Source organism: Mytilus trossulus, chromosome 3 (genome assembly GCF_036588685.1).
Source record: "Mytilus trossulus isolate FHL-02 chromosome 3, PNRI_Mtr1.1.1.hap1, whole genome shotgun sequence".
Taxonomy (NCBI): Eukaryota; Metazoa; Mollusca; class Bivalvia; order Mytilida; family Mytilidae; genus Mytilus; species Mytilus trossulus.
In genome coordinates, this window is record NC_086375.1 from 92375857 (window position 1) to 92393967 (window position 18111).

General features: G+C 32.2%; 2 protein-coding genes across 3 annotated transcripts in view; one reads left to right on the forward strand and one right to left on the reverse strand.

The window, feature by feature from the left end:
- Window positions 1-5955, forward strand: part of LOC134712860 (26S proteasome non-ATPase regulatory subunit 1-like) — a 136450-nt gene extending 130495 nt beyond the window's left edge. For both annotated transcript variants that reach the window (XM_063574827.1, XM_063574828.1), the window contains 6 exons: window positions 768-937; window positions 1642-1818; window positions 2691-2867; window positions 4295-4345; window positions 4826-4972; window positions 5782-5955. In XM_063574827.1, coding sequence (XP_063430897.1) covers window positions 768-937; window positions 1642-1818; window positions 2691-2867; window positions 4295-4345; window positions 4826-4972 — 722 coding nt within the window. In that variant the 3' untranslated portion in view covers window positions 5782-5955. The remainder of the gene's footprint in view (window positions 1-767; window positions 938-1641; window positions 1819-2690; window positions 2868-4294; window positions 4346-4825; window positions 4973-5781) is intronic.
- A 7096-nt stretch (window positions 5956-13051) lies between these two features.
- LOC134712862 (uncharacterized) overlaps window positions 13052-18111 on the reverse strand; it is a 30668-nt gene continuing 25608 nt past the window's right edge. Inside the window, exons 15-18 of the mRNA XM_063574830.1 lie at window positions 17329-17601; window positions 16563-16814; window positions 14908-15024; window positions 13052-13584 (exon numbers count right to left, since the gene is read on the reverse strand). Of these exons, the coding sequence (XP_063430900.1) occupies window positions 13472-13584; window positions 14908-15024; window positions 16563-16814; window positions 17329-17601 (755 nt within the window). The 3' untranslated portion in view covers window positions 13052-13471. The remainder of the gene's footprint in view (window positions 13585-14907; window positions 15025-16562; window positions 16815-17328; window positions 17602-18111) is intronic.

Below are 18111 nucleotides of genomic sequence, written 5' to 3' on the forward strand. Positions count from 1 at the left end.
TGACATCAGATTCATTATCTTTATGCACAATGGTGTAACAGATCATTAACATTGATACGTGTCAGCAAGTTTCTTTATACAATGTTTGGTTTAAAGAGGAGATGTTGGGTACAGGTAACGCAGATGTTGTATGGGGACAACTTTCCAACATATTATGAATTAAATTATTTTTGTGGGTACTTATTTTCATTGATTTATGAAAACTTTAGCATTTTCATGGAAATTGAATTTAATGGTTTTGGCAAAGTCTGAATACATTCAGATAGAAAATTTGGAATTCGTTGAACATTTGAATTCTTGGTTCCCCTGTTCCAACAAAATCCACGAAAAATTGGTATCCAATGAATATTAATGAATCGACAGTACAACTAGAATGTATATGTTCAATTTGAAGCTAATAATAACACTTTTGATTGTCTTTCAATTAAAGGACTGAGCTCTTAAAATAGCAGTTGTAGCTTTCAAAAGAGATTCTAGACACATTGCATGTATTTATCTTGCCTTTTATGAAATTCTTGCTCAATAAAGTCTTAAATGTTTTTTTGAAATGCCTAAATGATACAATATATGATGTTTGGTCAGTAATTTGCACTTGCCTACTTCTACCAAAATACTAGATCATAATATTACAAGATCTCTGAGTCTGAAATTATATTTATATTAATCTTTATTCTGTTTGTAGGCGGTCATAACATGACAATATCTCTTCAGTCTAAAATGGGTCATACCAATCTAGATTTATCTTTAATCTTTATTCTGTTTTGTAGGCGGTCGTAACATGACGATCTCTCTTCAGTCTAAGATGGGCCACACCAATCTAGAGGCTGTTGTTGGTATGTTGGTATTCACACAGTTCTGGTTCTGGTATCCTCTTAGCCACTTCCTGTGTTTGTCATTCAAACCAACATGTCTGATTGGTCTAAACGAAGACCTCAAGGTAAGTAATATCAAATAGCACCTCAATAACTATAAACCAACATTTCTGATTGGTCTAAATGAAGACCTCAAGGTAAGTACCATCAAATAACATCTCTTTTTATTCCACAGAAAATCCTACATTTAAATATTCCTCTAATTACTGTATACCCCACCTCTAAGAGTTTGGGCTGTATTGTAATCATTTGTTCCATTGGTCATGTTGTCTGTTTTTCAAACAAACAGTTCTTCACACTTTTCTCATAACTACTCACATTATGTCTTGATAAGGGGTCAGCTGCTTGACAATAAACATAACGTATGCTAGCCTTGTTCATATGTTAGGCACCTACTTTCTGATTTACAATACTTTGAATTACAAGTAGAGCTAGGTTTAGTACAACAAATGGGCATTCTTGTTTTTTAAACAAATATAAGAACTTAAAATCATGTTCTGTGTGAAAAAATAGGTCTATTTACACGATTAATCATCATAGTAGTCAAAAACAGAAGGTTGAGAGATATAAACATTAATATAATTAGAAAGATTGAATAGGAGAACATTTAGAAATGAAATATTTTCAAAGGTTGTTTTTTTTGTATATAAATTTCAAGTTTAGTTGTCAATATTTCTGTCAGCAGAACATTGTATGTGATAATTTCTCTAAGATGTACAAATATTGTTTTAGGACAGACTTTTACTTACATATATGTTGTATTATTTAGATGCCAATTTTAGAGTTTAAATCTAATGCCAAACCATCGCATTATGCTTATCCTCCACCATTGGAAGACAAGAAAGAAAAGGCAAAAGAGAAAGTAGAAACAGCTGTTCTTAGTATCACAGCCAAACAGAAGAAGAAAGAAGCAGAAAAGAAGGAAAAAGAAGAAAAAATGGATGTGGTACGTTAAAAAAACTGACATATCATGCCTAGTATTACATCCCATATATATGTGAATTGTTGATTGCAACTTTGGTTTTACCTTAGTTATATTGCAAGGTCACTGGGATTTTTTTGATGTAATCTCTCAAAGAAATGAACATTTATATTTGAAGAAAGGCAACTCTGTCAAGTAACTATCACAATGCTTATGTAAAAATGAAACCAATCAAATTAGTGAAAAAGTTCTTCTCATATAGATACATAGGGTTATTTCTTTCAATGTTTGCAGTATTATTTGCATTTCTTTTTAAAAAATCTTATGTGTACTAAAACTGCATATTATAAAATGACATTTGGCAGTTTTGAAAACAGGAATCTATACATACAGTTTCATGATATTTCATATTTTGAACGAATATTTCCAGTTTATTACTAAGCTTGCTTGAGTAAGTACAAGGAATAATGGGTCAAATACTTTATAGTACTTAAAATGATGTCATTTTGATAAACGTCTTGTCTGACTTTATAAAAAACATTATAACTTGAAATTGATGCATGTTTACAGTTTAATTTTTACCTTTTTGAATGCAAACTTTCTCATTGTCCTTTATTTTCAACATTTTACAATCAATATAACATAAAACATTTCTCTATCAGAGGAATGCAAACCAAGATATTTCTGCTACTTTCTATTTTGGATTTATAATTTAGCAAATCCATGTTTGACACACTTGTTAAGATTGCATATGCTTTTGTTTTACCTTGGAAATTCACAAAAATAAATAAATCTGGGAAATAAGATAGTTTACAGTATATTTCATAAAACAAATAAAAAAAATTAAAAAGGAGGATATATTTTTAGGACAAATTATTTTATCTTTGATTTATTAGGATGATGAAAAGAAAGATGATGAAAAAGAGAAAGAGAAAGCAGATGACAAAAAGGAGAAAAAGGAAGATGAAAGAAAAGAGGAAAAAATGGAAGAAACACCTGCAGAAAAGAAGGAAAAAGAACCAGAGCCAACATTTCAAATCCTAACAAATCCTGCTAGAGTTATGAAACAACAGGTTTGTATATACACCAATATCTTAATCAGGCTTGCAACTTGTTACCTTCACCATCATGAGTTGGTTGACCGTTATGGTAACCGTTTCACAAATGATATCGGATATGTTCCTTACATCGTAACTACAATCCCCTTCCCTTTCATGAATGTGACCTACCGAATTAGACTATTTACCGGATTTGATATCACATAAGCAACACGACAGGTGCCACATGTGGAACAGGATCTGCTTACCCTTCTGGAGCACCTGAGATCACCCCTAGTTTTTGGTGGGGTTCGTGTTGTTTATTCTTTGGCGGACATAGGGAGTTAAAATACAGACACGTTGTCGTCAAATTGCGGATACATATACATGTTTTGATAAACATAATAATTTCATGAATAAACAGCAAACAGCATTTTTTCAAACAGCCACTCTTCTTTGAGAAATTGTTGCAATTAAATTTTGGCAAATATTTTAGGTACATTTGATTTCATTCCATTTGCTCTTGCAAAAAGTCCGAAACATGTAGACATCCTGTAAAGACAGAGAGAGATAGACTTAAAAACCCAGCTTTGAGCAGGACGTTTTTCAGTTTTTTACCTAGAGAAGATGGGTGTCTATTCTAAACATGCATGTATTTTAAGTCCTTGCCTGACTTATCAGCCCTTACATATTTGATGTAGGGTTCGTGCTGTTTATTCTTTAGTTTTCTATGTTGTGTCATGTGTACTATTGTTTGTTCCTTTGTCTTTTTCATTTTTAGCCATGGCGTTGTCAGTTTGTTTTAGATTAATGAGTTTGACTGTCCCTTTGGTATCTTTGGTACCTCTTTTGTAACCCTCAAAGAGTTGATTCGAGGGATTTTATGTGCAGAGAGCATGAAGCTCTCTCTTTATGAGGCACACATAAAAAAATCTCCATTCAGTCCAGATGTAACAAGAGTTTAATTGACGGTCATCAAAAGACCAATAGTGATTATATTTCTACACCCCAGTCACCCTTGTCAGTCAAGGTTTGTAACAGAAAATAATAAACATATCATTTAATGGTTTAGAACAATATACTCTAACCATCTGATAAGTTGTAAATCACTCAGATGAGTATACCAGCTAGTAAAACACACATTGTTCATCATAAATGAAAACTTATAACAGTGAAGATATAGAACTAAAAAGGAATGTCTAAAAGTTCTGGTAAATTGATAGTATTTGGGTAGTTTCATGCACGTAGTACTTAAGAAATAAGAGTACTGTAGTTGAGCTACTGTCAGTAGCGATTTGACGATTGCAATTGCAGTTTTACTAGCAACCAATTGTAGAGACATTAAAACTGAAATTTGAGACCATCAAATTCTAGTTGGCCAATTTTACTTGTTTGTGACCTTTTTTTTTAAAGAATGTTTATGATTTGTATAAATGTGCTAAATACTTTTGTTTTTATTTTAGTTGAAGGTTGTTAACATGCCAGAAGGAAGTCGCTACAAACCAATCAAGGAAGTAAGTTTATTGTTACTATGATTGTACATTATGCATTATGTTTTACCTCTGTATATTTCCCTTTTCATTGTTTTAAGGATATTAACCATGAAGCTGTATTTACAATGAAGCTGTATTCACAATAAATGTCAACTGGTATAAATGTTCTCATTTAAAATATATGCCAAATTAGGGTTTTTAGTCTATATATTTTGGTTTTCACAGGACATGGAAATATGACAATACTAGTGTAAGCAGGATATACTGTCCAGTGGACATATATTCTTGTTTCCTTTTTCATAAGCAGAAAAAAGCAGATTTTTGTAAATACTCTTGGATTTTTCTTTTCTTTTTCTATTTCCCATGAAGAACCCATATGATTTAAAAGATAGCAAACTAAAGAAATTGACTGAAGAAAAATCCTAAATTCACCCAGATTTATATTTCAAATGTTTAATCTGTAAACAGTCTGAATTATGATATCAAATGTTTGTATGTTAGGTTAGCAGTGGTGGAATCATATTGTTGAAGAATTGTAACCCCGAAGAGAAGGAGGAGATAATAGAACCTGTGGCTACTGGGGGACCAAAGGCTGAAGAGGAGGAGGAACCTGAACCACCAGAGCCATTCGAATGGACTGAAGATTAGGTAATAACTCAATTCACTGTCTTAGATCTTTACATACTATATATACGTGTCTGATTGTAAAAATTATTAGATGGAAACTTTTCAATTTACACTTATATGAGGGCCTTATTGTCTAGACTCCTTTACCAATTGAGTTACATTTTCTTGATTGTGATGTTTTGACCAAGTATGCATGACAGGGAAACGTACATACCTAGGACACTTAACTAATCCTGTCTATGTCTACCCACTGTCACTACATTTTATATCATACGATACAGATTTTGTTCCAGAAACTAACTTTGTTTCTCCTAAAAGCTATGGAAATATGTGCAAATGTTGGTATTGGAATTTTAAGTTAAACAACATTTCAACAAAATCATTTGCTCAATTCAGCCTCTTTCTCAACACAAGCAATATTTTATCTAAAGGATAAATAAACATTGATCTTAGTATAAATGTTTTTAAAAAAACTCACAACAAAACATATCACATCATTTGATGTCTATTTGACATGTTTCTGAATTATCTCAAAGTCTACAGGTACACTTCACTTTAAACTGATCATTTTTTTTTCCTTTTTATATTTATATCACTGAAAAAAATTCGATTATGAATAACTGAAGAAGAAAAAATTATGAATAAAAGGTGACAAACTCGTTTCAGGATATAATCTTTCTCTAACAAGTATGTAAACTCATTAAAAATCACCATTTGATCTTAGTTGGTGATCTGCAATGATCTGAAATGGCACTTTCATGAGTTTTTATTTATGAAAGGTTAAAGGTTAAATAGATATGCAAATGATAACAGATTTTTATATATTTCAGATTTATATATGGAAGCCAAGTTTAGAAGAAGAAATGTCATAAGATTCTAGACTGTTAGTGCTTGTTTTGACATTATATATTGTGTTGTCAGCATAATTTATTGTGAAAAAAAGACTTGATTTCAATGATATATTTGTTATAGTTTATGTCATCATTAAAGTAAAATCTCATTAATATCTCAGTTTGTAAAGCCATCAATGATTTGAATTAAACACAAATCCATCCATCCAGTAAAGATAATTTGTGTTCTTATTATTTAAAAGGTAAGTGCAATAGGTGCTTTGTATTGGTGTCAATTGGCATTTCATTTAATAGCGCCAATGATACAGATTAATACAGGTAAATTGTATAAAAATAGTACGTAAGAGTAAAATAGTGTTATTCAATAGGCACTTTTTATAATAAAACTAACTTTAAAACACAGATTTTGATTGCATGATAAAACAAAAGCCTCCAAAATTAGTCATCATCATCATAATGAAAGCACTATATACTGATACGTTTTCAATAAGAATCATTTTATAGTTTTAAAACACAGTTTGATTATAAATAAATGAGTTAATACAACCTGAAAGAAAGCACTATACACATGTAGGAATCACTTATAGGGCAATTCTGAAATGACTTGATTATATTTTAATAAGACAATGTAAAATAAGTTAAAAAGAGATGTGGAGAATGTAGAAACATCATCCCAAGGACACAAAAATCAAAAAGAGAGTTGTAGAGCACAAACAGTTCAAACATTGAAATGTTGATTTGCATACAGTATGCCTGGCTCAAAATTGTTCAAATTCAGTTGGTCTTAAAGCAGAAGGTAGCTTTTGAAAAATAATTTATGAATATATTGCAAATTTAAATATAAGCCATACAAAATATATAAACCCAAATCTTATTCTGGAATATGTATGTTCTAAAATGCCCCAGCTATTTTGAAACCTTGAAAACACGCAATTAATTACATTTTTATTACAGAAATAATGAAAAACACACAAATGCAATATGTGTGTACTGAATGGAGCAGTCACCTGATCAAACTTTTATTTTCAAATAAAAAATATCTCCTCTGCCACAAAAGTCCAAATCAAATTATAAAGTACATATGAAACACAAAAGAAACTGCTTGGCAGAATCATGCAAAATAAACTGACTGCCAAACTAAATTACAACAATTGTTACAAAATCTATTTAAAATCCCAGTTTAAAAAAAACACATTGCACAATCTTTCAGACTCACTCCACATACCAGACATAAATTCATTTGCTGTTACATCAGTTTCAATTTGTTTTCTTTATTGTGAGACAGAAAAAAAAAGGAAAACTTTGTATAAAGTTTTATGTTTTATGCCCCACCTACGATAGTAGAGGAGCATTATATTTTCTGGTCTGTCCGTCCGTCTGTGCGCCGTTCATCCCGCTTCAGGTTAAAAGTTTTTGGCCAAGGTAGTTTTTGATGAAGCTTAAGTCCAATTATCTTGAAACTTAGTACACATGTTCCCCATGGTATAATCTTTCTATTTTTAATGCCAAATTAGATTTTTTACCCAATTTCAAGGTCCATTGAACATTGAAAATGATAGTGCGAGTGGGGCATCCTTTTTGATGAAGTTGAAGTCCAATCATCTTGAAACTTAGTACACATGTTCCCCATGGTATAATCTTTCTATTTTTAATGCCAAATTAGATTTTTTACCCAATTTCAAGGTCCATTGAACATTGAAAATGATAGTGCAAGTGGGGCATCCTTTTTGATGAAGTTGAAGTCCAATCAACTTTAAACTTAGTATGGTATAATCTTTCTAATTTTAATGCCAAATTAGATTTTATACCCAATTTCACGGTCCATTGAAAATGGAAAATGAATGTGTGAGTAGGGCATCCGTGTACTTGGACACATTCTAGTTTTAGTACTCGAAAGACTTAAGACTTGGATAATTTATATCCTGTATAGCAACTTCGCTTAAAGATGCCAAAACTATGATTTTCTTAGTTTATTGGTCAATGTTAAGTTTCATAGTTACACTAGTTTCTTATGATATATACAATAAGTCTACTTTTTCAGTGTATGTAAACTATGAGGGTTTATATAGGACTTGGATTTTGATAATTTGGGAAACTTATGTGATATCTTTAGTAAAACTTTATAGTTTTAAACACTGTCAATATTATCTTCAATCATGATCAGTCAAACAGTCTCCATATGTTTATTCTGGTTGTTTGTTTTTTTTTGTCGAGATGCAACTTCTGTTTTAGAAAGCTCGACATGGGGATAGTGATCTAAATGCATCGTTTACTAACTTCTTATAAACGTTATATTTCAGAAGGCCAAAGACGTGGATGCTTTATTTTATAAAGTTTCCGTCTGTCATTTGTCCCTTGTCATTGAACTCATTTTCATGGTTCAGTGACTACTTATGTTATGTTGATTTCTCTCTGTGCATACCTTGTAAGACCTGCATGCCAGTCAGACAGTTTCATCTGTCCTGGACCTCATTTCATGGATCAGCGAACAAAGTTTATTTTTGTGGTCAAGTCTATATCTTATATACTATAAGAAATAGGTTTATATCTGGAATAATTGTAAGGTGTACATCGATATATGATGTCGTATGATTGTCAATGAAACATTCTCCATCCAAGTCACAATTTTTAAAAGTAAACAATTATAGGTAAAAGTACGGTCTTCAACACGGAACATTGACTTGCCGAACATTAATTAATTAGCTTTAGCTATGATGTAAATGTCCAACTGGCATATTTCATCTTTGCTTCATTTTGATTGTTCGATGTTTAAAGTTAAGTTGGGTTTTTTTTGGGGGGTCTTCTTTCTTATACTATATGCAATAGGTCAACTATATTTGGTGTATGGAAAAAGCAAAATCGTAAAAATAGGGAACTCCTAGGAAAACTCAAAACGGAAGTCCCAACTCCAATGACAAAACACCAAACGAATGGAAAACAACTGTCATATTCCTGACTTGGTACAGGCATTTTCAAATGCAGAAAATGGGGATTGAACCTGGTTTTATAGTGCTATGGAAATATTCTACAATACAAATGTCAGTCTGGCAGGTTTAATTTCACCTTAAATGCATATTCACAGTTCATTTCTCAGTGAACAGTTTAAAGTGTTTTTCTCTGTTTTTCTTACATTGTCCACAAAAGATCAACTGTATTTAGTTTATATGTCTATATGGTAAGTATTATTTGACCTTGACCTCATTTTCATGGTTCATTGTCAATATTGAGTTTGTGTTTAAGATACTTTGAGCAATCGTCTACTATATTTAGTGCATTGATAGAATAATAGGTGTACATGTCTGTCTGGCATGGTTCATCCGACATTGACCTCATTTGCATGGTTCATTTGTCAATGTTGAGTGCTCTCTTGTTTAAGATAGTTTTATCTAATAATGCAGTATCCCGGATCATTTAAGGGTTTCATCATTAGAAATTTTACCCTGCTACGATGCTGGTTGTAAGTCAAGGCTACACAAGAACACAAATAGATGTAGAAGTAAACATACTGTTTTACTCCCTCTAATGTTCATGCGATTCCCTCCGATTTTGTGTTGTATCTTTATTAGTATATTCCTCCTCCTGTTGGGGTCCGTGTTGCTATTGTTCCTCTATTTTTGACAGTTAATAGTAATCAAAGGTACCAGGATTATAATTTAGTACGCCAGAGTAACCTATTGTTTTGTTCACCAATCGTTGTCAATATTATGGAATTTGATTGAATGATTGTTGATTGCTTAACGTCTAGTAGCAAATATTCTATGCATGTTTAGAACGGGAACGAGTTAACAATAAATACAATAGGTTACTGGTAGGTCTTGTAATAGAGGCCATACGGGATGACAGTCGGGGAAATTTTGACTGCAATTGGAAAATGAGGGTATTATAGATAGGGACAGAAGGTTTGCTATGCAACAAACCACCTACAGAGTTATCACAAGGGTTTTTAACGTGCAAAGAGCGTGGCACTCATGAAACATCGGAGTTAACGTCCCCATGGCTGCAAACTTGATACCTCTAGCACAGCCATACGGACGCCCCAATTTGGCAAGCGTTTTACTGCCGGTCGAAAGAAAATTAAGTGACCATATTTTATTCCCCAGTCACCCTTGGGAGCTAATTGTATTTTATGCGACTTTCAAATAAGTGAACGGTTAAGCTAACTTTGAAAAAAATGTTAACATTCAAATACTGTAACCGTTAGAGGTAGAGGAAGAGCGAAAGGCGAAATTTATTCAGGACAACAGACTACTAGCAGTTAACTGACATGCCAGCTCCAGACTTCAATTAAACTGACTGAAAGATTATGATTTCATCATATGAACATCAGGCACAATCCTTACCGTTAGGGGTTTAGTATCATACCATCATAACATATATGAGAAGAACATAACCCGTGTCATGCCAACAACTGTTTTTAGAATAAATGTGTTTAGTTCCGACGCAAAGACCTTATCAGTGACTCAATATTAACGCCAAAAATATGCAATCTTTAATGACTTGACAACAGTATCGTAATTATATCCCTTCTTAATAAGTCTATTCAAAGGTTTTGTAAGTTTCTGAGGTGAATAATGACACCTTTGTGCTTTATAAAGAATATTTCCATAAAAAATTGGATGTGAAATACCTGAACGTATAAGAAGTCTGCATGTTGAGCTATATTTACGAATGATGTCTTTATACCGATGATAAAATTTAGTAAATGTTTTGACTAGTTTGTGATATCGAAAACCCTGGTGTAATAATTTTTCAGTAATACATAAATTTCTCTCGTTAAAATCTAAAACATTGAAACATACACGAGCGAATCGTACAAGTTGAGATATATAAACACCGTAAGATGGTGACAAGGGAACGTCACTATCTAAAAACGGAAACGAAAAATCATCCCTTTTATCATAAATTTTAGTATTCAGCTTTCCGTTAGTGATATAGATATCAAGATCGAGGAAAGGGCAGTGGTCATTTTTAGTATTAGCTTTATTTAAAGTAAGTTCAGCAGGATAAATTTCATTAATATACATACTGAAGTCGTCATTATTGAGAGCCAAAATATCATCCAAATATCTAAAAGTATTATTAAATTTGTTTATCAGATGTTGTTTTGATGGGTATTTGCTTATTTTTGTCATAAATTGTAACTCATGACAATACAAAAAGAGGTCCGCAATAAGTGGTGCACAGTTAGTCCCCATTGGAATTCCGATAATCTGACGATATACGGAATCCCCAAAGCGAACACAAATGTTATCTAGTAAAAATTCAAGGGCATATATAGTATCAAAGCATGTCCAATTAACATAGTCTTTTTGTTTATTGCTACTAAAAAATGACCTAAAAGAGTTTGAACATATATATTCACATTCTGATTTTTTGAATGCCCATTTAATTGTGTGAATTTTTTCTCAATGAGAATGTGAGGCAATGTGGTATACAGGGTAGAAAAATCAAAACTTTGAGAAAAGATTCAAAATAACCAATATAAGCATGCAATTTATCAAGTACTTCCAACGAGTTCTTGACACTTCAAAAGGAATTTATTCCACTATTTTCGAAGGCCTTATTTGAACAATTTATTATAAGGTTTTTAATTGTACCAAGTGTGCTGGTAAGAAGAATAGACAATTTAGTAGTTGAACAATGGCTTGAAGACGAAATAAATCTATATTTGTAAGGGGTTTTGTGTAGCTTCGGAAGCCAATACATAGTTGGGACTTTCATTGTATTTGGCTCTGCTTGTAAAGCGGTGGCTAAAAGTTTATGTTTGTTTTAGATTTCGTTTTCTGAAAATGGAGTCAGTTGGAATGTTGGTGAATTGGTGATTTCCTTTTTCAGAACCTCAATGTAAAATTTACGTCAAACAATAATAGTATTATTAGCAGCTTTATCGGCCGGGACAAAAAAAAAATCCTTGGCTAGTTCTTTTAGTTTATGTTTGATACGAGAAATAGGTTTATTGTGGTTACTATTGTTAATAGTAAAATGTTCTTTAAAATGTTGAATACGTATATCAACTATCTTCATTACTGAATTAAAAAAAGAATCCAAAGATTTTTTGTCAGCTTTTTCCCGTTTTATCCATTTCATACAGTAAGTATGGAGTGAGTCGTGGATGATATTAAGACACTCATTCCAAATAATAATTGACGAGGGACGATATTTAGATCCTTTACTGATGAATGATTTTAACTCTCGGTCTTGAACGATGTTAAGATCTCCTGTTATAACATGGGAAATGGGTCCATAAATATAGTTGGAATTACTGCAACTACATGAAGTAGGTGTATTTTCACTGATATTAACATCTTTACACAATTGACTATAATTAAACACAAATTTCCGGGTAGATTTCTTGTAAATATAACAAATGAGAAGAGCATATATGTTCAGCTAGGTTAAGATTTCTGATTAAAATATGCGTACAAAAATAGCTAATAATATTTAACTCTTTTTTCATAAAAAAAAAAGAAAGAAACGATGTTAAGCGGTTTTTGCGCATACATGTGTGATCTTTTTCAATGTATTCCTTTAAACGTTATGATAGGAACAAGCAAAAAAAAATCCAGATATTATTTATGTGTAACCTGGTCCGACTTACTCACGAACTGTTTAACATTCAGAACTTTTATGTGAACGTTCTGTTAGTAGATTTAGACAAGCGGGGTTTTTTTATTGCCATTTTTATAGACTTTTTCTGCTTGGATTAATCTTCGAGTTCGGTATTGTTTTTTACATTATTTGCTAAATATTAAAACATAAACACGTTATCTACTATGGACTAGATAATGTTATAGTGTATTAATAGGACTATAGGTTCTCGTGATAGGACTTCAATTTGCTTAGGCAGGTATCCAGAACTTTGATGTCTGTATAATTATCATATCAAACCACATTTTTACCGTCTTTTACAAAAGAAGTGTTTTAATATTCCAAACTTCAACATCATCGAAAAAAATTACCACCTCTTCATTTATGATAATAATTACCTGTAAATGATACTGATAAATATGTACTGATTGGTATCATTTCATCACACGTTTCTATGTGACAAACGTGATAGAAACATTAGAACCCACACAATGCATTTCAAAACAAATATACCAATCGCATATAACCGGATTTTTTATATACGGTAAAAAAAAAAAAAAGTCATCGCAATACAAGAACTGTACACGTCTTTTTTTTTTGTTCAACAAAAGAAGCATACATTGACCGAATGATTTTCGAAATAGTAAAATTAAAAATAATGCAAATTTGTAAATAAATTTATTGATTTTGTTTGCTGGACATACACGGAGTCTTTATTCATCACTAACAACAATATTTTAACTAACCATTACATAGAATTCTTACTAGTAATTAATATTACATCAATATAACAAAATATAACAAAATATAAACGATTATTACATTTTCAATGTAGAAGACGTTAATTTACTATGAAATCTTCATTTACTTACTTACTGTGTCGAAAAAACACCAGAATGTAATGCCAACTAGCATTACTCGCCAAATGAATGAACAGTAGTCGGCGACCCAGGATTATCAAATTATATATTCCTTATTGAAAGTCAATTTTACAGATTATTAAAAGTATAGGTGAAAACCCATATGTTACATCCTTTACAATTATACATTTATGACAAGACTGTGAAATGAATCGTGTTTATCACTGACATACTTTGCAGGTTTTTTGACAAAATCGAAGCATATATCCCGGATTTGAGGTACAACTTTTACCTCTTCCCCATATAGGACAAAGGGTGTGCTCATCACGACAACCTGCAATAGATAAAAGATTGATCACAAACAAGGTCGTATCGGACATAACATAATCAGTCATTCTAGAATCAAATTTGTAGTTAATGTGTTTCCCTCGGTTTAAGACAATTTAGTAGCCCATATTTGTTTTCTCGCAATCAATTTTTGACATATGAACAGCGTTATATACTACTGTTGCCTTTATTTGTTTAAGTGTTTCTTATATTCATAAATGGAGAGTTGTCTCATTGGCACTAACACCACATCTTTTTATATCTATGTATTAATCTTTGTATCAGGACTTCTTACATCAGAGATACAAGACACAACATCAGTTGGTTTTTATAAATTTTTCTTTGTAGTTGGGTTAAATAATTATTGCTCACAAGATATGTATGTTATCTTCATTTTTTTTATAGCAGGTTATCATTAAAAAAATATTTTGAAATAGCTCAGCCCTCCATAATGAAACTCCCACCAAGCATGCAATTTATACCAGACGTTTGTCTTGTGTTAATCGTGTTGATTAATCTTATATAAATGAGTAAATTATCAACAGCATGCTACCTGCGTATTTAACACACTGATTAATAGAGGTCAGTCATTTAAAGACGTATCAACCGTATCATATACGTTGACGTATCCGCATCTGCAGATTTACAAAAAAATAGTATATGATCCCGAGCTTTGATTTTATGTACTTTCAATAATTTAAATGGGCGACTGATTAATTTCTAATGCAGAAATTTACAAAACAATAAGGAAATATCGAGTTTTTGTAGAATATGTAACCCTACTTTTAAAGATATTCCGGATAGTTGGAACAGTTTACAGGTATGATAAGAGTAAATACGGTAAAATCATTTGTTTGTGCCGGTATGAACGTAGAACCAAATTGTTAATTGACAAATAAATTGATACTCAGTACGTGCTATTACCTTTTATGATAAAATATTGAATGAACAATATTCAAAGTTCCTTACATTTATATAAGTAGTACATTTGATTTTTTTGTGTTTATTCATTTACGATCTTGAAACATTTTTTAACCATATTAATAAAGGATATTCGTGTACCAGCCCTACATTGGCTCCTTTTTAAGGGCATGTAAAAGTAGTTTTAGAACCCCTTATTTTTGTTTCACAAAACACCACCATTACAAATATTAAAAGTGTATGTTTGATCGTTTCGAAAAGATTCCAATTAGTTTTTTTTTAAATGAAGTATGGTCTTATTAATAAGCTCGGGATCACATAATATTTTTTGATATATCTGCAGATGCGGATACGTCAACGTATACGATACGGCTGATACGTTTGTAAATGACCGACCTCTAATACTCACCATCTTTACAATTATTACAAGATTTTTTACAATGACGTAAAGCATAGCTAGGATTACTATCACAAGCTCCACTTCTTTTCCAACTGTCGCAGTCCTGGTTGTCATCTTCACAAGTATCTTTAACAAAATAATGATCCAAAATTGAATAATAGTTCAATCAAAATATTATCGGGATAACTTTGATCGGTGACAAGTTATATTCAACAGGAGAACGTATGATTATTGCTAATTTTTGGACGATGAAAGTGCAAAGTATGCACTATTTCCAAAACATAATTTGTTGATAAATAAAAAGACAGAATTTATCGGGACACTTTTGTTTATAAAATTCACTTGTAATGTCTTGTTGATGTTACAGTGAAACCTGACTAAACCAAACCCTGTATAAATCGAAAACCTGTCTAAAAAGTAAAATCACAAAAATACTGAACTTAGAGAAATTCGGAAAGACTAAATTTTCAAACCAAACATGTTCTTAAGCACCGTCATATCAAATGTCATACGTTGTAAACCTGATAAAACCGAACATCGGCCGAAACCGAACAAAATCTTTAAGTCCAGAAGAATATCGGTTTAAACGGGTTTTACTGTATAACAAAATGTGCAACATTTGTAGTTTGTTTAAATGGTTTCAGGACAAAATAGATGTAAGCCAAACATTACACATATTAACATTTTTGTAAAAGATATGATGAGTATCATATCTAAATATAAGTGGACCGTTTTCAAAATAATTTTCTTGCAAGTTGTTTTCAGTTTTGCACCGTATATATGAAGTTTAAAGCTATATTTCAAATAAGAAGCTATTAACTTGAAATGCACGTCAATATCTCTATCAAACAGTTAAGGTTTATGTACCCTTCTGTAGCCATTTTTGTACGAATTTTTAAAACCTCAATTGTATCAAAACTACAATTATAATGAATAATAGAGATAGGCCATTTAGTACACATTCCAAGGGGAAACTTGATGCAAAGTATTATTTTATACTGTTTCATTACATTTGATAGAAAAAGAGGACTTTGTGGCAAATAAATCAAGATTTTTGTAGAAAATCCACAGCCTTTAATACAGAGATTTTTGTTTTAAAATTTGAAACATAAATTACTCACTTGATTTTCTATGATGTGCTAGTGTTTATTTTTTACAAAAAGTTCTAAGCAACCTGTAAATTCCAAAAAACCTCGTGCTGAGTCACTAAAGTCGAGCGCACCCGACAAGGTGTACTTGATTTTGGCCATATTTATATTTGATTTAACCAATAACTACATTTATAAACTTGTTTTAAGGAAATCAATGCTAGCACTGCATGCAATAATCCTATATCTGTCAGTCATCAAATTGCCAAATATGAGAGTACAAGAATAAAGGCTGTGGATTTTCTATAAAAATCTTGATTTATTTGCCACAAAGTCCTCCTTTTCTATTAAATGCAACGGAACAGTAAACAATAATGCTTTGCATCAAGTTTCCCCTTGGAATATGTTCAAAATGGTCTATCTCTACTATTCATTATATCTGTAGTTTTGATACAATTGAAGTTTGAAAAGTTCGTACAAAAATGGCTACAGAAGGGTACATAAACCTTAAACGAGAAGATGCAGTAACATTTAAACTTATTACATATACACGATTTATTTGAATACCAATCATACTTGTGTTTGTATTACGGTCTCTTGTACCGCCATCATTGACCACTCTGTCGTCATCAGTATGGCTCCTGTCATCTCTACCAGCAACCGTCGTTGTCCGTCCGCCATTCGTATCTTCTCTGGTATTCTGACAAACCCCACAAGCCTTTTGACATGATTTGAGCATATAGTCTGGGTTTATGTCACAATGTTCATGTCTTGCCCAGGCTTCACATTCCTGACGTTCATCAGTACATTCAGCATCATCAGCATCAACTAAAGAGTCAGGCATCGATGAAAGTTTAATGATTGGACACTTTCAAGAATTATACAAACGCACACAAAGTTTGCACGAGTATTTTACGGTACCATGAAATAAACTAAAAATACTAGAATAAAGTCTGGAGCAATACCTGGGTAAAGACTAGAGTTGGCAGAATATTTTCTAATGAATGTAGCAAGAGTTCTTCCAAAATGTAGTCTGCAGTAATACCATGGTATGGACAAAGAGTTGCCAGAAAATAGCCAGAAGCAGCGATATTAGAATACGGCAAAAGTGTATGCAAATGAAATTTGAAGCGATAAAAGAATGCAGCAAACGTGTATGCCAATGAACCAATACCACGATATAAACAAGACTTGCCAAATAAAAGTCGGCAGCAAAACCAGAAAAAAGACGAGTTTTCGAATGTTTCTAGAATGTAAAATTGAACTTCAAAGTAATCAGTATTACAAATAATTATTTTTTAACCTATATATTTGGTCTATACAGTGTGTAAATTGTACTTACCAGTACTAGTAACGGTGTTTTTGTCATCTTGATTATCTCGTCGTCTTCCAACATTTGTGTCACGATCGTTTTGTGTATCAGTAGTATCGCCATCGTCCTCCTCTTCATCTTCGTCTCGCTCTTTATCGTCATCAAACACATCCATGTCCTGCTCGTTACATGAATGACAAGCTTTTGCACAATTTCTCCTCATCCAAGATGGATTCTTTATACATTCAGCTCTACTTGACCACCTGTCACATTCTGTATCATCGTGATAATTCCTACAGGTACCTAAATAACGTTGGAAAGTTTTGTTTAGAAATTTTGTTAAAAAAGCTGGTGAATGTTCAATTTTTCACAGTGAAATTTTAAAAATAGGACATACAATAGACCACTTTCGAGTTCATCCGTCACCGGAAAAAACTCGTCAATGATACGCGCCTTTATTACCGTCATTTGTGCGTTTAGGGGCGTCGTCACTTCCCTTCCAATGTTGAGCGAGTGGTTGGAAAACTATAATTCTATATTGTACGAATTATTCGGCAAATTGAATTCTCAAAATTGACAATCAACACTGCTGTCATTAGGAAATTGTCAGTAAGTCCCTACAGAGCAACCATTATTTCTAGTTTATCCTGCACAAAGACGATCACTAAGACGCTTGATGAACGTAAATAGTGCAGGGATACAGGCGACCCCCTCTATCTGGTAAATAACGTCATAAATGCGTGCATAATTGACGAGTTTTTGCCGGTGGCGGATGAACTCGAAAGTGGTCTATTGGTTTACTTCGTGATATCG